At 39.8% G+C, this 22,439-nt stretch overlaps 2 protein-coding genes across 3 annotated transcripts in view; one reads left to right on the forward strand and one right to left on the reverse strand.

The window, feature by feature from the left end:
* The window catches only part of LOC127049284 (uncharacterized), a 225,808-nt gene that overhangs the window by 191,039 nt on the left and 12,330 nt on the right, over positions 1-22,439 (reverse strand). The window lies entirely within an intron of this gene.
* THEMIS (thymocyte selection associated) overlaps positions 1-22,439 on the forward strand; it is a 113,982-nt gene that overhangs the window by 23,061 nt on the left and 68,482 nt on the right. The window contains exons 3-4 of the mRNA XM_050949598.1: positions 2,813-3,271; positions 7,772-8,817. Coding sequence (XP_050805555.1) covers positions 2,813-3,271; positions 7,772-8,817 — 1,505 coding nt within the window. The remainder of the gene's footprint in view (positions 1-2,812; positions 3,272-7,771; positions 8,818-22,439) is intronic.

Below are 22,439 nucleotides of genomic sequence, written 5' to 3' on the forward strand. Positions count from 1 at the left end.
GTACAGTTCCTAAGGTGACATGAATGTTTTGGGATCTATTCTTCGGACTTCCGATTTTCCATGGGGCCTCAGATGGGATTGGAGGTTGCACCTCCCTAACCAGTTCCACAAGGGCACAAATCCTGCTTCTAAGAGAGAACACTTCATCAGAAAGTCTACAAGGTTCTCTGTTTACTCCTCACTATAGTGCCTGAGCATTTAAATTCTCTTTTTCACTTGCTGCTAGTTTTATCATGGGAGGGTTTCTTTTGTTAACATGAAGATGTTGGTAAAAACTCTGATTTCCTATCTTAGAGGAATGTATCAAGTTTGTCATAATCCTCTGTGGTTTACACTCCGACGGCACCAGTAGCAACAGTGTGAGATAATATTTCAGTGATAAGCAAAGAAAAGAAAAAACAGAGATGAAAGGGAATACTGTCATTGGATCAAATGTTGTGAAGAACATTTTAGACCCTGCTCTACCTTGGAAACCTGCATGTGCTTAACTTTGAAGTCATTGACTGTGTAAAGTTAATCACATGTGTACATGCTGGAAGGGTTGGGGTCTTAATGTAGTGATGGTCAGAAAAGTGACACTATAAAAATGTTTTTACTCAATGTTGTTGTCTTTTGTCTGAGTCACATCAGCTCACTTTACTGAAGGGAGGGGGAAGTGTTTACTCCTGCACACTCTCCAAAGCCAGCATAGCTATTGTAGATGAAGCAGGATTCTATTCTACATCATGAATCATCAACAAAGCTTCTGCTAAATTCCACTTGCATAATCTTCATTCCAGGTTGAGATGCAAAAGCCTGAAAGAACACTTGGGCTATATAGCTGTGTCACTAAGTGATATCATCTTCTTTCAGTTTTGTTTGCTGCACTGTTTAATGTAGAAGAATCTCCTGCATGTTGCAGTGGTCCTGTCATTTTGTATTTCACCTCAGCTATGCAACATTATAGAATGAGAGACTGTTTTCTCTCTCACACTTTCTCCCATTGAGACTTTATTTTCATTCTTTCCTGTTTGTTGTTTTCCTTAATCTGAAATGAAAATAATTTAGATTGAAAAATACTTCTGTAACTTTAGTGCCCTCGTGGCCAAGATGGCATTTGCTCTGCAGGCAGCTCTGGCCAAGAGAAGGCGTGTGCAGGAATGCAGCAAGACAAATCCCTTCCACCTCAGGGGCACCTGTTCCAAACCCCCCAGAGTGAACACACCCACCCACAGGAAAAGTACAATGGATATAAGAAAGGGAGATATTTATTTACAGAGGAATGAGAGGAGAAATACAACAAGGGGAAATATAGGGGGAGCAGTAGAACAGGGTTGCATCCAAGCCAAGGCCCCACGGGCCCAGTGGTAGCACAGTCTGGAAGGGCAGACACCGAGCAATGTGTCTGCACACAGAGTTCAGGAGTCCTGAGCAAAGTTCCAGTCCAGTAGCGAGTCTTGGGTGCTTCTGGCCATCTTTGGTGCCAGTGAACTTTCCCCCAACAAACCCCTTCGGTGCCCTCTCCTGCTGCTTTCTGCAAAGCCACACAAAGCGACCACCTCCCCACTTAACTAGCTACAACCTCCCTCCTTGTTCCCAGTGCAGAGTCACAAGCCCCAGTACTCACAGCCCCATACAGCTCTGAGCAGCTGTGATACTGGGTCCAGACTACTAGTGCAAGTCACAGAAGAAAATGTGTATCATCATTCTTGTACTTGTTATTGGAGCAGTGGTTCCTGGACTCATCATGTGGGCATCTGTGAGATAAGACTGTTGAAAGAGTATTATTTAAATTATGCAAGAAAACTCCTACAATCATTTTTGTCTGCTTCTGAAGCTGTTCAGTAAATGATGGTTCTATACTTTATCACTGTTGCTGTTTTTAAAACCTGAGAAATGACTGTTGGTACCACTAGTTGGTATAACTTCCTTCCATTCTTGGATTTGAGATTGTTGTCTTGCCAGTACAGTCAATCAGTCAGCTTTATAAACTTACTTTTCGTTGGTAAACTTATTAAATAAACACCTCTAAATATTTCGGGCAAATCAGAATTTTTGATAAAGTGGGACATAATCTGCTTTGATATTTCCTTCTCAGGCGATTTCTCCCTGGCACAGGGCTCCTCCTAGCTCCTGTTCTGGGCTGTCCCCGATCAGCCGCCCTGTCCTTCCCAGGCTTCAGGCAGGTTCTCCACTGCTTCCTTTGGGAGGGCCTGTGGGCTGCTCCCTCTCTCTCCCTCTGAGCTCCAGCGCCACCCCCTGGAGTTTCCTTCCTTTTTTCGCACTCTTTCTCTTGCCCCTAGGAAAAAGATGTAAAGGGGCCATGCTCTCTAAACCCCCAAGGGGTTACACTTCTTTGTGTATTGAAAACCTGGGAGGATGCTGCTTGATTTTCACTTCTGAGTTGATTTTGCAGGGTGGTCAGTTAGAAAAATTATCTTTCCCTCTATATTTTGAACATATTTGCTATGAAAGCTGTTAAGAATTTAATTTACACGTGCCTAAAGTGTCAATATAGGAACTATGTGTCCCATTTCAACTTTAACATTCAGATTTAAGTGGGACTTAAGTGATGCACAGGTCTTGTGCTGACTGGCCTTCTGCACTGGTTTGAATGTCATCCTCAGAGAATAAGTAATGAAACTTCATGATTCTGTTTTCATAGAGCCACTTTTCTGACAATACAATCACACTTTAAATTATAAATATTTTGTTTTGTTTTGATTTTGAGTTTTTATTGTCTCTGTGGGTTCATGAACTAAAAGTTGATGTGACAGTGAATGCTTGAATATTTCCCAAGTGACCTTGTATAATACAACATTCGTGTTCTTAGGTCTTTGTAAGATTGTGGCTGATAAAACTCCATATCTCAGCATTGAAGAAATCACAAGAAAGGTTTCTATTGGGCCAACGCGACTGGGCCATCCTTGCTTCTATTGCAATGAAGACATAAAAATGGCAAATTTCACCATCAAACAAGGTGAGCAGATCATGTTCAACTCCGTGGAAGAGGTCAATGGGACGCTGACTGTGAACTGCGGAGTGGTAAGAGATAACCAATCTCACTCCTTTACTTTGCCACTCTCACAAGAAGGAGAGTTCTATGAATGTGAAGATGACCATATTTACACCCTGAAAGAGATTGTTGAATGGAAAATCCCCAAAAGTAGAAACCGGATTGTGAAATTTACCAATATGTTACATACACGGGACTTCTCTAATCCATTTCCTGAGAATTTTGATGGCTGTCTGATTCTAGCACCGATCTACGAAGTACAAGGAGTGATGAAATGTAAGTAATAATCTAAGTTAATGAGCTGTACCTCTGTGCCTAGCAGCCTGTTTTAAACTGAATTCAAACTGCTCAAAATATCTGTTAGACAGTGCTTGTTTTGGACAGGTAGAAGATGGGTATTCCATAACCATATTTACTACTTCTGATAGTTTAAAAATGGGGAAAGAAGGGAAAGAATTTTTCTCCTTCTTCCTTCATCCTCTAATTCAAATACTGACTCTATATCTTTTTATTACAATCTGCTATTATCATTTTTACTGATACTACTACTATTAAATTATCTTTACAGAGAAAGCTTTTTTTCAAGCAGATGGAGCAGAGAACTAAGAGTTCTGGGTTCTATTCCCAGAAACTCTTATTGACTGTGTTACCATGGGGCAGTTATTTAATGTATGGCTCTATTTAGCTATCTGTAAAATAGATATAAAGGTAAGTATCTATGTCACAACAGTGTTAAGAGGCTTAATTATTGTTTGTGAAGTGTGTGGAGATACTCTTGCACATGGTGCTGTCTGAATACAAGGTGGTATTATTATTATATTACAGAAGCCAACATAGGGCTTGTCTTCACTGCAACAATTAGCTCAAATTATTACACTTGAGTTACTCTGCCTGAGCTAGCCTAGCTTGAGTGAGAGCCAAGTGACTACACTGCAACCACCCAGAGTGATAGGATTAGCCGCTGATGAGATGTAACTTGAACTTCTGCATCCCCTCTACACTACTAGCTCCAGCATCAGCAGAAAGTGAATCTCAACTCATTTCCCTGTTGGGCCAACTAGCTTGAGTTTAAAGTAGTGGTTCTCAATCAGGGGCACACGTACCCCTGGAGGTACGCAGAGGTCTTCCGGGGGTACATCAACTCATCTAGATATTTGCCTAGCTTCATAACAGGTTACATAAAAAGCACTAGTGAAGTCAGTACAAACTAAAAATTCATACAGACAAAATGAGCAAGTAAGCATTTTTTCTGTAATACTGTGCTGTGACTCTTTTGTATATATGTCTGATTTTGTAAGCAAGTAGTTTTTAAGTAAGGTAAAACTTGGGGCACATAAGACAAATGAGACTCCTGAAAGAGGTACAGTAGTCTGGAAAGGTTGAGAACCACTGGTTTAAAGCACCAAATAACCTGAGCTAGAGATTTTTGTGTACATGCAGTGACCGGGTTAGGAACAAAACTTGAGTTCTATCCTGAGCTAACTAAAATAAAATTTAAAAATGCACAGACTACTTTTTAGAACACCCATGAAACAGGAAAAAATAAGTGAATCATTTCTTTAAGGACTTAAAAATTGCTGTGTGGGTATATGTACATATGTATATAATTTTTGTTTGTAAAAAGGATTGATTTTGTCCACTGCAGGATACAGGACAGTCAAGACTTTTCAGTTTTTCCATGAAGAAAATTACATTGTTAGCCCCAGATCCTGCAAGTGCTTATGCACACACTTGACTTTGCTACCTTGAGTGGACTAATCATAGCAGTAAAGTTGAGCACATGTGCAAGTATCTGCTGGATTGGTGCCTAATTTCCTGCAAGGTTTTTCTGCCTTATGCCTATATCAGAAACAGCTCCATGAAAATGGAATCATATTAGTATGCCATTCAGCATCATGTTTTGCAAAAAAACCCTTTTACAATGGATATTTCTGCAAGGAATGATATAAGTAAATGGCTAAAACAGAGGACAAGGAAAGAAGGATGGGCAGCAATTGTTTGTGCAAGACACAATTTTTTTTAAATGATTGATTAGAGATATTCCGTCAAATCCAATATCCAGCTAATAGGCTTACTGTGTATCTTCACATGCTAAAATACTCAATTTTTCAAAACTGTGGCTGGAATCAGTGGTTTGGGCCCCAATCCTGCAATCCATATAGGTGTATCCCTATGCCCACTTAGGTCCAAACTGCAGGATCGAAGCCCTAAGTAAAAATTAGTTTAGTTTCCTAAAAAACTGCCAGATGGTTGTGAGATAATGTGAAATATGCACTTGCTTCTCAACTCCACATCCTGATGTATGCCTTACTTGTTTTTATTTGCATTCACGTGTATGTTTTTCACAGTGCATTCAATATGTAAACTACATTAAATGTCTCCTAAATGTTGATTTTAGAAATGAGTCATTCTGCACCTGGTTAACTGTTTATTTGTGAACTGCAAAAAATGGATCCTCACTGTTCGTTAGAAAACAGTGAAGCTCTCTCTATAGATTTTAAATGAAGTAAGGCAAACTCGGTTCTCAATGAAAAGATCACTGCTAAGAGGGTGGTTAATTACATTTTCAGAGGCTGTGGGCAGTTGCTATGCAGGTGTCCAGTCCCTCACCTTCCCCCCAGCCCCACCAACAATAACTAGATTGATGTATGTAACTCCCTCCACAGCTCACAGAAAATGTAACCATTTGTAGACTGTTTTAATTCTCACTGATCACCCTTAGTTTGGCAACATTTCTTCACGCTAGTCAAAATGTTTGGTTCCTGAAGATGATATGACAAGGGCAGAGTGTGCATACACAGATGTTGACCATCTGTCATACATTCTTATTATATAAAATGTACATTAAGTACTGAGTTTCATGAGTGAAGAATTAGTATATCATAACACATGAAATATAAATGTAGGATCTGCTATGCAGCATGTGTGAGTATGTATGTACAATAAAAAACTTAATGAAAGAGGCCTTTAAATAATGTTCCTTGTTAAATTACACTGTCCTGAGAACTTGTTTATAATGAAAATAGCTAGGACCAAATTTTCAAACGAACTTTAATAGTATCCTCAGTTTTGCACCTGTAATTACTAGCACATGCAATTTTGCAAATGCAGTTATAAGAACATAGGAATTGCTGCACGGGATCAGATCATCTAGTGCAGTATCCTGTCTCTGACAGTGGCCAATACTCAATGCTTCAGAGGAAGGTGCAAAGAGTGGACAATTCTGGGATAAGCTAACCATGTACCCTGGAACATGAAGGTTTATATCTCTTCTTTTAAAAAAGCAGTATTGGTTTTTATAATAGTTAGTGTAATTGTAGATGTTTTCCAGGGGTGAAAGTAAAATACAGCTCTTATTGGTATGGGTCCCACTCTGCTCCCCAAAGGGGCGGGGCCTCAGAAGGGGCCGGGCCAGGGTGGAAGTAAGTTACATTTCTTACCTGTACAGCCCAAACACAAGCAACTCACCTCTCCTACATGCTTCATGGATCCTTCCCATTCCATGACATAGATATAGAAAATAAAGCTGCTACTACTACTACTACCAGTACAGTCTGTAATAAAACTTTACTATTGGAATAAGCCTGAAAAACTGAAAACTCACTGTCACATTTTTCTCCTTGTCCTCCCTCCTCCTCCTCCTCCAGCCAGGCTGCCAATGCAGCTAGGCTTCCGGTCCCCTGACCTCCGCACTCAGCAAGGGCTGCAGGGGCCCCCCTCAAGCTTGTAGCAGGGAGCAAGGGGACTGGCTGAGGGAGAAGCCTCCCCGGGTAGCTTGCTGCCTGCATAGGAACAGTTTAAACTTAGCTGTTCGCACCACGGTCTGAACTGCTGGATTCAGGGCTATTTCTGCCCCCTGGAGGAGGCGATATTCAATAATATAATACACAAAAAATACAGTCAAAATCAGAAACCATTTCCAAGTTCAAATCTATGATAGATTTGAACTTGGAAATGGTTCCTGATTTTGATTGTATTTTTTGTGTATTATATTACTGAAGATCGCCTCCTCCAGGGGGGCAAAAAAGAACTGCGCTGGCTTTGGTCACCCCCCACCAACCATGAGTGAAATTAACAAGGATGCCAGAAATAGCCCCGAATCCTGGTTCGGACCGCGGAGTGAACAATTAAGTTTAAACTGTCCTTATGCAGGCAGCAGGCTAGTAGGGAGTCTTCTCCTTCAGCCGGTCCCCCTGCTACAAGCTAGAGGGGAGCCCTGAGCCCCTTCTGATTGGGAGGGTCGGGGGAACGCGGAGCCTAGCCACGTTGGGCAGCCTGGCTGGAGGAGGAGAGGGAGAGAAACAACAAACAAACGTGACAGTGAGTTTTCCCTTTCCAAGCTTTTATTAGCTTTGAGTTTGAACTTTTTGTTATGCAGTCAAGAGGTGAAAGTAAGCCATTACTGAATGCTCCGCTTATTTGCCGGTACGCTCCTGCACCTTTTTTACCGGTACCGTGTACTGGCTTACTTTCACCTCTGATGTTTTTATTATCCATATTAATGTCAACACCTTTTTAAATCCTGCTAGTTTTTGGCCTCAGTGACATCTTGTGGCAATGAGTTCTGTTAGTTCATTATGCACTAAATTTATTCCTGTTCAGTTGGTATAAATTATAAATTAAATTATAATATTTGCATTGATAATTGGCAAAATTGTGGACACAATCGTTGTACAACATCTTAGAGGGTTTTTTTAAGTTGTCTCTTGGAGTGTGTATATTTCATTATAAAATCAATGTGAAAACAAAAACTGACTTTTACCTTTTTCCTTTCAGTTCGAAGGGATATAGTTCATATCCTCTCTGATCTAGACATTGAAGTCATAGATGTAACAGATTCTTATGATATTAGCTGTTTCCTTCATCCATTATCCATGGAAGATGTATTTGAAAGGACAAGCAAAGAATTTCCTATGGTTGCTGAGGTAATAGAAGGACCCACAGGAAGACAGCAACCTTGTAATTTATTATGTCCTGGGAAAGAAATTGTCATTCACAAAAAGTACCAGGCGAAAAGAATCCTTGCATCTGAGATCAGAAGTGATTCCCACAAAAGACACTTTTTAATTCCTGCCAGCTACAAAGGAAAGTTCAAAAGAAGACCTCGGGAGTTTCTAACTGCCTATGACTTGGAGATAGCAAGAAGTGACAAGGAGCAGCTTCATGTTGTAGCAACTAAAGCCTTTGATTCTCCCCATGCAGAATTGTTTTCTGTTTCTGTTGGAGACCAGTTTCTAGTTCAACAGCGCCAGACCGGTGAAATCATATATCAGGGGAGGAAGAAAGTGATAGATGTTTTGGCCTGTGAACAAATATTAAGTGAGGCCTATAAGGAAGTGCTTCTTCCTATGTATATGGAAGGTGGCTTTGTAGAAGTGATTCATGACAAGAGACAGTACCAGCTTCCAGAGCTTTGCAAAGCGTTCCGCTTGCCCTTTAATGTCAAAGTGTCTGTGAGGGATCTCTCCATTGAGGAGGATGTCTTGGCTGCTATGCCTGGACTGCAGCTTGAAGAAGAAATCACAGACTCTTACTTGCTAATCAGCAGTGCTGGCGATCCTGCGGACAGTTGGGAAATTCCTGTGTATCGTCTAAATATGTCTGTTCAGTTGCTCAGCAAATCTGTTGACGAAACTATATCCTCCCCAACAAGAACAACTGTGGAAGAGATCAGTGAAGAACAATATTACATGGTGAGGAGATTTGAAAACCAAGTCCTACACCCACCACCCAGACCTCCGAAAAAGCCAACAACACTGGAATCAAAACCTCTTCTTACTCTACCAGAGCGAAGTGTGTTGGATGCACAGCATGCTGTGAAGGTAGGACATTTCTTCTATTATATATCCTTTGGCATATGTTTGAGATACTTCACAATCTGCTTCCATTTTATGTTGGCTTGTGTTTTATGTTAAACTCATTTATCTTCATGCAGCATTTGAAATGGCAGTGAACCCCACAGGATAGACAAATGAGTGCTATACATCTTGACTAGAACTTAACATTGAGGACTGAATCCTCCGTTGGTGTAAATTGATCTGTGGCCAGTTGAAGATCTGGCCCTAGAGCTTCAGGATTGAATAATCTTTTGTTGCACTGGTGTATAAGTGAGGGGACAGTTTGGGCTATTACAGCTAAATGCTTAAAAATGGGAACTATGTGTTGATTCGATACATTAACAGAGAATTTTGTTCAGATAGAGATCACAGAATTTGAATTTGTATTTGAAATTTACACATAGACATTCTACAGAGATATTTTTGTTCTGAATATTTTGCATTGTATCCAAATATTAACTAGATTTTCAGTTGGAAAGTATTGATTTTCATAAAGCTACTGAAGTTTCAATATTTCACCAAAGCAAAGAGCACATACAAAAGTGCCCATTATAGATGGACAAGTATGGGAGTATTTTTAGTAGCAGTTAACCCATAACAATTGTGCTTGTCATTGGTTTTCTGCTATACGTTGAAATAACTGTATATAGAAAGGTGACTTGATGAGGATTCAGCAGGGAAACAAGTACAGGACCTGCTCAGACTATGTGTATATCTCTAGTCACAGCTCCCATTGCCCTCTCGCTTTCCTCTTCAAATACAAATCCACCAAAAGAAAAAACAACTACTACTATTATATTAATTATTAATGCAGTTGAGTCTCCAGAATGTGACTAGTTACATCTTGGTGACTATGATCCACTTGGAATGCAAACAGGAATTGATGCGTTTACATTTTTTAAAAAAATAAGGGCCATATTATGCCTTTTGCATCCATGTTTGGAGGGGAACATCTTTGCTCCTCTCCCCTCATGTGCTGAATGTTGTTCACCTCTGTGGCAGCATTTTCTGCCTCTGTTCCTAGGACAGAGAGTTTTCCATGAGCCTGAGGATCCATGCAGAAGGAGCAAGCAGGCCCAGGGAGAAGTGGATGGGGGGAAGATACACATTGTTCTGATACCAGTCCTGTGGAATCCTTCAGATACAAGAATCTGAAGCTATGTTGATTTCCTCTGTCTTCCCTCCAAGCTGGTGAAGCTCCTTCATTGATTTTTTTTTTGCGGGGGGGGGGGAAGTGGGAGGGGGGAAGGTTGAGGGGTAGCTCACAGCCAGCTGCTGGCCAGGGAGAATTCCTAATAGCAAGGATTCATTAAGCCATGCTACCAGCTAGTGGGGACATATAGAAGGCATGGGTTCCAGAATTGGTAGAGAGGCCTGAAGCCTGTGTCTGAGGTACTGGATGGGAACCCAAAAACTCTTCCCGAGGTCTATTTCATAGGCAATTGAACCACCAATCAGAAGGAGGCAGACTGCCCACTGTGGGTGTGTATGTGTGTGAGAACTATGAGCTGGTATCTGACTCTGGATTAGTATTGTGCAAAAGATGTTATTTTACTGCAGCTAGCATAACAGAGATATATTATGGTTCATTTGTACATTTGTGAGCGACTGCAACCGTAGACTTCAAATATTGGATACAGAAACACATTTAAGCAAATGACATTTTTATGAAAGCTTGCAATAAATAAATAATAAATTAGAGTCAAAATGTTAGCTCGATACAGATTTGTAAATTCTCTTTTCCTGGAAAGGTGAAACAAGCAGATATCCCTTATTCATAAGCTTAAACCCCCAAGCTCTAATATAATAGATTTAGAGTCAAACAGAATGTATTATCTCTCAATCCTGAACAGAGAGAGGCCTTTGAGAATACCTGGATCTGCGCTGATGTTTTCCTGCTTTTGCCCAGTGGTGGTGGGGCAAGAGGCGGGAGGCTACAATTTTCTTCTGAACATACCTGCTAAGTCTGAAGGTTCAGAAATTTGCCCAAATGATAAATGGCCTGCTCTGCATATTTTATGATACTGCGTTGCCTCATTTGCATAAATGACTGCAAACATCCAAATGAGCAGCACATAAATCCAAGAAGGTTGATGCATGGAATGAACTTTAGGATTATAGGAATTGCCTTGGTCCTATCTGGCTCTGGTATCTCCCCAGCTAATGTTCAACTAACTCTGGCACCTCCTGGAGGCTCTGCCCCTGGTTGCTCCTTGTCCTGATCTGGGTGAAAGTCTGTCTTTTGCGCCTAGGTGCTGCTGCCTTGCAAGGGAGATATGGTTGCTTCCTGCCATCAGCTGGTCATGCTCTGGTTGGGCTGATAGCCCCTAGCTGGGAATTCACTTTGATTGCTCCTTTACCCTTGTTCCCTGGCAGGAGAGAAATGGAGGAGGCTCTAACTGCACCTGCCTGCTGCTTCCTGGCTGGCTAGCTATAGGAAAATACTCTATCACTGGAAAACCATCCCTCCGCAATAGACCTGGAGTTATATAATAAAATAAAAAAAAGGAAAAGAACGATAAAAATACAAGATATAGCAAATCAATATTTCTGTGATAAGTGTGGACATTACTTTCAAATGTATATTGATCGCTCCAAAGAGCAAGCAGAAGCCCTGAATATCGGGACTGTCCCCATAAAATCAGGACATCTGGTCATCCTAACTGGAAATGATATACTTAATGAAATATTGCTGCTAACAAACAAAGTAGTGCAATGTGATCTGACTGTGGTAATAGTATGGATCCTGGCACATATAGGGATTGCTGGCAATGCATAGGCAGACAAAGAGGCAAAAAATGCTATTGAGCATGAATAAGTTGGCCTACACATCCCATTAAGCAAATTGAATTTACACACTTAATCAAAAATGAGATAAGGACGGAATGGCAGGAACTTATGGCCACATGAAATGAAGGCGGAGGAAAGGAGAGAATCTGTGAAGTATGCCCAATAGTTGAAAATGTTTATATAATCCAAGGACCTGAGAGGAAGAGTGAAGTGGCCTTATTCAGAATTTTAACAGGTCATTGTGGACTAAATAGCAATCTATTTCTAACAAACGAATTTAAGAATGGATTTAAGGTTTGAGAAACAATAGATCATCTCTCATGGACCCTTAAAGACTGTACCAGTGAAAGGAGATATTTATATGGAAAACTCAGAAATCTTGGAGTAATAAAGTTTTCTTTGCAACCCTTGTACAGAATGCAAGGAAAATGGGGCCCAATTAAAAAAGCTATTCTGCAGTTTTTAATCATCCTGGGAAAGGTGACAGACTTTGTCATAACCTGTCTATGAAATCCAGTGGAGAGCCTGCTGTGCCTCAGAACCGAAGGAGAAGAGGCCTGGCTGGCGCAGCTAGTGGAGAAAGGATGCACTAGCTGAGGATGGCAGAGAGAGAAGGCTGGCTGGCAAGCAGTTGAGGAGGAGGAAGGGTGGAGCACTGCAGCTGGCCCCCAGCTGAAATAAGGCTGAACATTGAACCTGACAATGGAGGTCAGTGGGGAAAAAGAAAGTAGTCTTGGATTATGAAGGAGAAAAAACAAGGGATGAGGGATGGTCTCGGATCAGGAAAAATTAAAAGAAAAATAGATATATCAGGTTTGAAAAATAAGGAATTCATAGAAATTAAAGAAAAAAACAGGATAGAAGTCAGCATTTTATAGTTGTCAGAACAGAGATAGAAGATGTGAAAACAGAGGATGTTACTCCCCTGAAAATGGCAGAATGGATAAAGCGAAGTGTTGGTGTCATTCAAAGAGCTAAAAGAATTGCTGTGCGGTGATCTATTGGTAGAGCGTACGCATAAAGAACAAGCTGAAAAACTTCTAAAAACTGTAATCTTAGGGAAAATGAATGTTACTTCTCAACAGCCTAAATTCCTGATTAAAGTAAGAAGGGTTATGTACGAAATGCTACAAGGATTATCTGAGGATGATATCTAAAAGAGTACAGGTGAAGAGAAAGTATTGTTTGTTAAATGGCTACTTAGTAAGGGTGGGGGAGGGAAAGCCATCTACCACTGTACATATAACATTTAAAGGTAGGACACTTCCCAGTAGGATCCAAATGATTGTCAATCTTTTGGGGTTAAACCATATATTCCTACTCCCCACACTGCTGGGGAGAAGCTTTAATTGTCAAAGGTTTGGCTGTATGACAGCCATTTGTAAGGGCACAATGTGGTGCAGTAAATGTGGAGGAAATAACTCCCATGACAAGTGTGTAGAAGGAACAGAACCTAAATGCAGCACTTGCGGGGGAAAGCACAGTGCAGCAATAAAGGATGTGCAGTAGGAGAATAAGCTAGAGAAAAATGAAACCTGTTCACAAAGTATCTCATGCAGAGGCTATCAAAAGATACACTGCAGAAAATAGAAAAAATACACAAGAAGAAAAAGATGTTCAGGGGCAGCAGAACACAACTCTGATCAGGGAGGAGAATATAAGAGGAATGGGAGATGATGTATTGCTTGTAAGTAAAGAGAAGTGTATAGTGCTCTTTATAGAAGTAATTAACTGCACCTTGCAGATGGAGAAAAAACCTCAAAGATTTGAAATCACAGCAAATGCAGCAGAAAAATATGTAAAGACAGACAACCTCTCAATAGACTGCATTAACAGGATTTTGACTGAAGGCAATAATATAACTTAAATAATATGATCTTAATGATCCTTAGCTGGAATGTGCATGGTTTAATAATGCATAGACAGGAATTTAAGAAAGCCATCTCTAAAATGGGGAAAAAAAGCCTAATATAATATGTGTGCAAGAAAGACTGGTAATAAGTAAACTTGTGTACAGTCTATGGGGGTATGATATACTCTGGAGGGATCGAGAGGCTACCAAAGGAGGGGAGGATTTAGCTATGTCAAAATGGATGTGCAGAAACTATGTTCTGAATATAATGCTATTAAGATTGCCATGCAGAACAAAATCACTTATATACAGATATATGATTTTTATAATCCAAGTAAAAATTAGTTAATTTAGAACTAGAAAAATTATGTAATGTCAAAAACCCTTTGATAATTTGCAGACACTTTAATAGTCATAATGTGCTATGGTGAAGTAAGAAAACTGACTGAAATGGTAAATGTTTAGAACAATTTATTGATATGCATAATGGTATATTGAACACAGTAGCACCTACTAGATTTAATTGATTGGATGGATCCTCTTCAGTTTTGGATCTGGGAATTGCAACAAATAAAATAAGCTAGTAAATGGGAAATGATCACTTCCTATACTTATTGGGTATTAAGGCTGAAGAAATGTCAAAAAACAGGAAAAGAGTTCTGAACTGGAATTTTAAAAAGCTAATTGGGGCCCTTTCAAGATTAAGGATGATGAATATTTATGCAGTAGCTGTACAATTGACAATCTGGGAGAATTCTATAACAATGTAATAAAAAGAATGACTGGAATTGGAAGTAAAAGTCTTAAACAATGAAGCAATGAAACTAAGGTCTCCAGCTTAGGAACGGCAGACATTTTAGCAAAAGAATTCCAAAAGGTCAGTAGTGATATGAATCAAAGAAATAGGTTTTGTGAAAAATATGGAGGTTTATTGAGGATTATTGTGAACTATTAAATGGCTGGAGAGAATATGCTGATGATGTGTTAAACAAAAGTTTTAGTATGCAGGAGCTTATTTTAGCCACTAGAAAAAGGAAAAATACAGCTCCAGATAAAGATAATATAAGGAAGGACAAGATTATGTCATGGAAGTAACAGAGTCTATGATTTTTTTTTAGAGACCTTTGTGACATTTTCTGCTTCAGCCCAGGGCTGTGGGCCCATAGCTGTCTGCCCACAAGCCAGAGCTCTCAGTCGCCGTGGGCAGCAGGGAGACCTCAGAGCTCTCAGTCACTGTGAGCGTTGGGGCCCCTGGAGCTACCAGCTGCTGTGGCTTGGGCTTAGGCTTCAGTTGTCCCATCAGTTCCTCCTCCCCCATTATTTTTTGTAAAAGTCAGACAGGTCACAAGCGTCCGTGAATTTTTATTTATTGTCTGCGACTTGTGACTTTTACTAAAAATAACCGTGACAAAATCTTAACCTTAAATATAAGTAATAGAATGCGTCAACACTTGTCAGAATAAAGTCTAAAGATTCTGTTGCAGTTATATAATGATATTTTGGGAAAAAGATAGCTGCCAGTAGAATGGAAACAAGCATTGGTAATACCAGTGAGGGGACCAGACAAGGTACATGCAAGGCCTGACACTTACAGGCCCATTGCCCTCAGAACGTATGTGGGGAAGATTATGGAAAAAATGATAAATGTAAGACTTGTGGAATACTTGGAGAAAAATAATATTATAACTGACGTACAAAGTGGTTTCAGAAGAGAAAAATGCACAGTTGACCATATAATCAGATTACAAACAGAGGTATAAAAAAGCATAAGGACAAAGAACTTCATGGTAAAAGTCTTCCTGGCCCCTTATGTAAACTAGCCAAAGCTGGAATAAAAAGGAGAATGTTTTGATGGATAAGGGACTTTTTAAGTGACAGAACCATACAAGTCATAGTGGGAACATCAAAAACCTACAGGCTTACCCATGGAGATCTATGAGGGAATATAATCAGCCCTACTTTGTTTTCCATTATTATAAATCACCTCCCAGAAAGTGTGCAGACAGGAATAGGTATTTTCCTTGCTGCAGATGGCTGTGCTACGTGGACTAAACATAAAAGACTTCAAGTAGCTGTAGAAAAGACAGGTGAGGCACACCACGCAATTTCCAAGCGGGGAAATTATTGGGGATATAAATTCTCACTGCTTTTTTCCAGGAAGAAAATTAAGGAAAAATGCGACTTATTTCTTTATGGTGAAAAAATGCAGATAGTTCAAAAGTTTATGTTCCTAGAAGTCATGTTTAATTAAAAATAATTAACTGGGAAAGTGACATAGATAATATCATACAAAACTTACTTAAAAGTGTAGCTGGAAAAAACTGGGGTGCAGATAACAAGATACTGATGAAAATGTATAGAGCATTGGTAAGACCAGTTTTAGATTATGGATGCCATGCTTTTGGTTCAGCCTCAAAAACAACTGTAACTGCTCCACACCCAAGCTCTGCAATTGGCATGTGGCACAATGATAACAACACCAGGGTGTGTGCAGCAAGTAGTCACTGGAAAAGCAATTATAAATCCAAGGATGAAACTATTAGATCTAAACTTTTGGGCAAAACTAAAAGGGGAACCTGAAAATAGAAGTTCACAACAGATTTATGAGGATTGCTGGGAGCTTAGTAGACAAAACTATATAGATTGCCACAGACTTTGTCATACTATCCATGTTAAAAAAAAATGGATGGAGACCTGTAAAAAAGAAAAATGGAGAGACCTAAACATTTTTAGTCATGGGAAATCAAATTACAGCTGCAAATTATTCCCCTATTTGATGATTTGGAATTGTAGAGGGGGAAAACTGAGAGAAGGAAAACCCCACACATTCTGAATGAAATTCCTGAATTTATTTGTGAAAAATGGGGCCATCTTTGCCACGTTTCTACAGAAGAATCAAAAGATGATAGCATGAGTAGGAACAGCCTTCTGTGTGTCTTGGAATGCAGAAATCTAAAATGCTATTAAATGATGTAACCATTCTGACAACTGAACTGATGGGGATAATGTTCGCACTAACATGGATAAGAGATGTGCAATGATGGGCTGCAGCTGTAATTTTACCTAGCATAATGACAATCAGAACAGGGACTTCAGAAAGCAGAAATGACGTAATTGAAATAATGTTCCTAACAGTAGAATTAAGCAGGTATCTGTGTTACAATACCATGGATGCTATTGCATATTGGAATACCTGGAAGTGAGATGGCTGACAGCAGCAGAACACACTCTAAAAAATGAAGGCGTGGATATTAAGATATCCTTAAGTAAACAAGGCCTTAAAAGTGTGGCCATGGAGGAGCTTGCAAAGGAATGGCAAGACCTTTGGACTAAGGAAATGAAAGGATAAAGGTTCTGTGACAGGGGTCGGCAACCTTTGGCACATGGCCCATTAGGGTAATCTGCTGGCAGGCTGTGACACATTTTGTTTACATTGACCATCTGTAGGCATGGCCCCCCGCAGCTCCCAGTGGCTGCAGTTCTCCATTCCTTGCCAATGGGAGCTGCATGAAAGGGTGCGGGCCGCAGGGATGTGCTGGCTGCCACTTCCCGCAGCTCCCATTGGCTGGGAATGGGATGAAGGAAGCATAGGCCAGAGGTCAGTAGCTAATAGCAATAGTAGCCACCATCGTCAACAGCAAGAAAACAGAAGCAATGTTTTTTTCTCTTCTGAATGGTTTTAGTTTTATGAAGGTGATGGCCTGACTGGCTCCTCCCCTTTGGAACTTTTCCTCAGGTGTTCCTTGGCAAATCAAAATGGAACACTCCCTTTTGAAATCACTGGCATAAGCCACTGGATTTGATTAAGTTACCTTTATGCAAGTAAAGAACCTACCAATTTTAATAATTTCTTGATTGGTTAATCCATGAATCCAAAGATATATACCCAGACAGATCCAAATATTTCAAGACATTTGAAGAAGACATGATCAGCTCCTCTTAGTCACAGGTCAGTCCACAGACATCATCTCAACCATCCTATGGCCCGAGGGAGACAGCTACAACACTGCCCAGCATCACTCTAGCCATTACTTGAGGTTTATGGCTGTGATTGGGTTGGGGAAATGTAGGCTACATCTCTATAAGTAGAATCCCCCTTGCTGTTTGTCTCTGGATGCAGCAAGAGAGAAGGGGAGCTCTAATGATACAGGTCTTGCATAGAATAGCTCTATCTTTAAAGAAACAGTCTAGATCATTTCCTCTCTAAGGCCTGGATCCAGCAAAGCATTTAGGCATGTGTTGAATTGGGGACATTCCATTGGAAGTCAGGCATGTGCTACACCGTGGGCCATGATCAGTGCAGAGAGCAGCTAAAACCTAGAGCCTCCTGACCTTGATGGGAGACTGCACCATTCTGCAGGGAATGTCCTAGTTTGAGCTGCTCTTCTCTCTGCTGATGCTGGGCTGGCAGCCTCATTGAAGAGCTTTGTCTGCATCCTACTGAAGGGGTCCCTCCATTTGTACTTCAGGTGTTTGCTGATTCTTCAAAATACAATGAAGTCATTTTATATGGCTCTGAATCTATAGTCATTTCAAAGCTGGTTGTTTTGTTCAGTCAGAGCAATATTGGATTAAAAGGCTCTTTTAAAAAAAATTTCACTATGAATATGGCATTCTTCCTCTCTTTCTGTCCTATCCATCAAGTAGTGTTGCTGTGCTGGGCCAGAGCGATTCTTTTAATTATAGTATATTGAGATCAGATACAAAAAACTAAATAAAGGTAATATATTATTTAAGATACTAAAAGGTTTCACTTGTGTACACTCTAGAGCAGAATTTGTCTCACCATTAGGGGCATTTGCATTTCCCTTATTCTACGTGGTGATATTATCTAGCTAACTTCTTACACCATGAAAAAGATATATAGAGGAGTCATGTCAAAATCAGAGTTTTTTCAGTCCTTTAAGATAGTTGCTTTTCGAAGCAAAGAGCATTATGTGTGCCCCTAGTACTGGAAAGTGATTGTGCATTGGACAGGAAAATTGTTGAACCAGCGTGATGGAGTATAATTGCAAAGGGCAAAGGGGAAGGTGTGTTATGTTGTTTCCTCTAAGGCAACGTAAAGACTCTTAGGAGCTATTTGTTGTGCCACAGCATCACTTCTGATTGATTGTGACATGGGGACCAATAAGTGCCAAAGAGAGAGATTCATAGTCTGAGTCCAGACTTTTATAGTATATAGTTATATCTCCTGGATTTATGGCTCATGATTCAAAGTCTGTGAATGCCCTGGATCTCCTGTGATTGTCAGATGATCACTATCTGTAGTTATAAGAAAGAGCAACACATGACAAGTCGTGCAGTTGCGTTATAATCATCTGCCTCGGGGGAATCAGAGAGACACTTTCTATATCATTTTCCTTATCAAATCACTCAAGGGTTGTGGGTAGATGTGATGTCACATTGTGACTTTAGCATTCTCTCTTGACTTGTTCCTTTATATCTTTCTTCTGTCAGTTTTCTTGTTGAGCATGCTAATTGTTATCCATTGGAAACCATGGGCCAGTATTGCAGTAGCAGCGTTCTCCCAAGTGCAGATCAGAGCCTGAGACGAAAAGAAAACCTACACGCATCTTTGCACATTGAAAGCCATTGGTCTCCTTTATTCTTATGCCTTACTACACAACTTGGACCAGTGATGATAAAACACATACTGTATGCCTACTTACATGTTGTTGTTTTTTCTTGAAGCATGATTCTCTATAGTGATTGTCCCAAAGTATATTGGTTTAGTATTTCTGCTGATGGTGATGCAGAACCTACATTTGTAGCTATTTCTCATGGTAACCATATGGGGCATGGTATCTTGTGAGCATTACACTAAGTAATTTGTCTTGGATCATTTCTAATACAGTAGTCCACAAACAATGGTTTGGAAGCACCAGGTGATCCACAGAGAACTGGTTGGTCACATGGAACTGGATCTGTTTTTTGTTTCCAGCTTCTACCTTTGGCCAAACACAGCATTAAAAGAAAGATCTGATAAGTTTGTAAGAACAGCTGGAAAAAAGGAGGAGGGGAAGACGAGGTCTATATGAGATAACCCCTCTATCAAGATAGTGGTCATACTATGAAAAAAAGTTTGAGAACCCTTGTTCTAATGCTTAGTCTTATAACCTTCCCACTCAACCAGGACTGGTGGGAAACAATCGCTGAGCAATTAGGGCCTGATCCAAAGCCCACTGAAATCATCGGGCAGTTTCCTTTAATTTCACGTTCGGCTCAGAAATGTAGAAAATATTAACAATGATAAGTCTGGGTATCCTTAAAGAACAAAACCAAAAAGCCCACCTTCCAAACAGCAGGGAAAATATTCTAATTTCCTCAGGATGAATTTCCCTCTCTTCATTTTCTATTGTGAACAAAACTAGAACTGTGCATGCGTGCACACACAACTGCTTTCTGTCAGTGGCGGAAAGTCACAAGACCAGAAAATACAATGGGTATTTGGTATTTTATATATTTAGTATAGCAGACTGATATGATTTCCCAAAACCCTTTTTCAGAGCTCTGGCAAGTAAATGAACCAGACAAAGATTTGAATGCACCCTTCACAATTAGGAGCACACACAGTGAATGTGACAAAACAAAAACTAAACCTAAACTTTTCACCTGGCTGATAAATCTAGAAGGGTGTATCAGGTAAGGCCTGTGTGGTCCAGGAAGGAAGAGTTTTAAGATTTTCTGAAGTTCCCTAATCCTGTTTATCTGCTACCTCTACTTAAACTGCCACCCTTCTTGAGAGATTCAAAACTGCAGTGGCTCTTTTCTAGCTTTCTTTCTGATTATAAGCATACAGCACCTAGCACAATGTGGTCCTGCTCTATGACTGGGGCTTCTCAGTGCTACAGTAATACCAAAAATAAAAATAAAATAAATAATAATAATAATACTACACTTGGGAAACAGAAAAAGTATCATGTGACCTACTGTATGTTACCAATCACAATTTATACAGCTCAGATTTTAGAGACTGACTATCAAATTGATTGAGAAAACTGATAAGCATTGAGCAATAGTCTTTATTTAAAAAACAAAACAAACAAAAAACAAACAACAAAAAATTATCAAGTAAATTCTAATAACAAGGAAATCACAGCCTACACACGGACATCCAGTGCCTAATCCTGCCATGCTTACAACTTCATGGACAGTACGTGTGGAGCACAAGTGTCTCAAGAGAAGTAAAGTTGACAGTATTGGGCTCTCAGTAAGCAGAGACAGGTTAAATCCACTGTTGACCTGTTTCAGCAAGGTACTATTGCATATGTCAAACTTGGGACTACTTATGTGCTTTAAGTCAGGTATGTTTTTAACTACCTTGCAGAATTTAGGGCTGAGGAAGTTAATCATGACCAGTTATTTGCTCAACACTAGAACTGAGGAAAAGAGAATGTAATTGTCCAAATTGGAATTTAGCTGAGTTACCAGTAAGCATCAGGACATGATCGTTAACTATGATTCTATGCTAAAGACTATTATCGTCTTTCAGGAAGTTCTTGCAATGTTACGATATTTCTTGATTTTTTTTTTATGGTCTGCAGTATTTTTTGAATCACAAAATCTAAAAAATGAAAAGAAAAGTGATCTCGTCCATTTGGCTTTGCAGTACTACGGATGGAACTACGAAAATCTGTCATTAACATATTTCTCACATCTGTATTCACAGCAGAATGAAGACTTGTCTAGAATTAAATTGATAAAACATAAGCTGTATACTTAAGGAAATGATTTTTGCTGCAGCCCCTCCTTTCCTTTCACATAACCATTACTTTTTCTGCTTTCATAGATATTTCTCATGAATTTTGGGTCTATATAAGGTAGGGTTAATAAAGATGTTTATGCTGTGCAGCAGGAAGCTAAACTTCCTAAATAAATATTAAAATAGAAAATGCATGCAGGGCTGCTAGGAAGAAATAGGTAAGGCCAGACTTCAAGAATCAATAATTCTTTGATATTAGAAATAAGGGGAAATATACAATTTTTAAGTAGAAAAATATATGCCCATGAAAATATGGGATCTGAGTGAGTCCTGTTCCTCTCCTCTAACTTCCCGCTTGTAAAATCTACTAGCAGGCCTGCTGCCCCACAGAGGTCACCCCCACCTTTATGGATTCTCACTTTTTGTTTTGTTTTGCTTTGTTTTGCACTCTCTCCCCATCTACCACTGTAGTAACCCAAAAATAAGTCCTACATAATGATAGGGAACCAAGCAGCCTCAAGTCAGCAAGATGGCTGCTGCTTTGTCATGCGCTAAAACTCCACTGCAGTAATTTTTACATGTGCCAGTTTAAATGAGTTTGAGAGCCTGAAATCCCAGCTAACAAGTGTCTGGAAATCCTCAGATGTTTGTTAAGAAAAGCACCTCTGAATAATAAAAGTTTCTTTGTGAGCTGCCAAAAGAAGCAGGAGATTGTGGAACTCACCATGTTGCCCTCATAAACAGAATGCAATGGGGAAAGATAGGGATGTGTCTACCATAAAGGCAGACATTAGAGAATTGCCTGAAATGATATCAAGGAAATCTGCGACACAGATTCTACACAGAATTCATAACAGACGTAGAACTCATTGGTAGAGTGAATGAAATTCAGGCAGGCATAAATGAACATTTAGATATGCTAACTGATGTTAATACCAAGCTTTAGATGGTAGAGAGAAAGCAAATTGGTTGATCTGGAGATAAAAATGGATGGCTTGGGGAACAGGGAGAGAAGTATCATCAAGATGAAGAGAATGCCGGAAGGAATAGGAACGGGAAACCATAGAAAAATATAGAATTCCCCAGGAAGGAAAAAGGAGCACTTGCACAAGTAGGTCTGATTCAAAGTCCGCTGAAGTCACTGAAAGTCGATATGGCTGAAAAATAGAATTTGTCTCCCACAAAATGTCTTGAATTTATGGGGAAAAAAAATTCTGGATTGAGAGAACCTAAACAAAAGATGTTGGCTTGCCTATCTCCCTG

The sequence above is a fragment of the Gopherus flavomarginatus genome, chromosome 4 (genome assembly GCF_025201925.1).
Source record: "Gopherus flavomarginatus isolate rGopFla2 chromosome 4, rGopFla2.mat.asm, whole genome shotgun sequence".
Taxonomy (NCBI): Eukaryota; Metazoa; Chordata; order Testudines; family Testudinidae; genus Gopherus; species Gopherus flavomarginatus.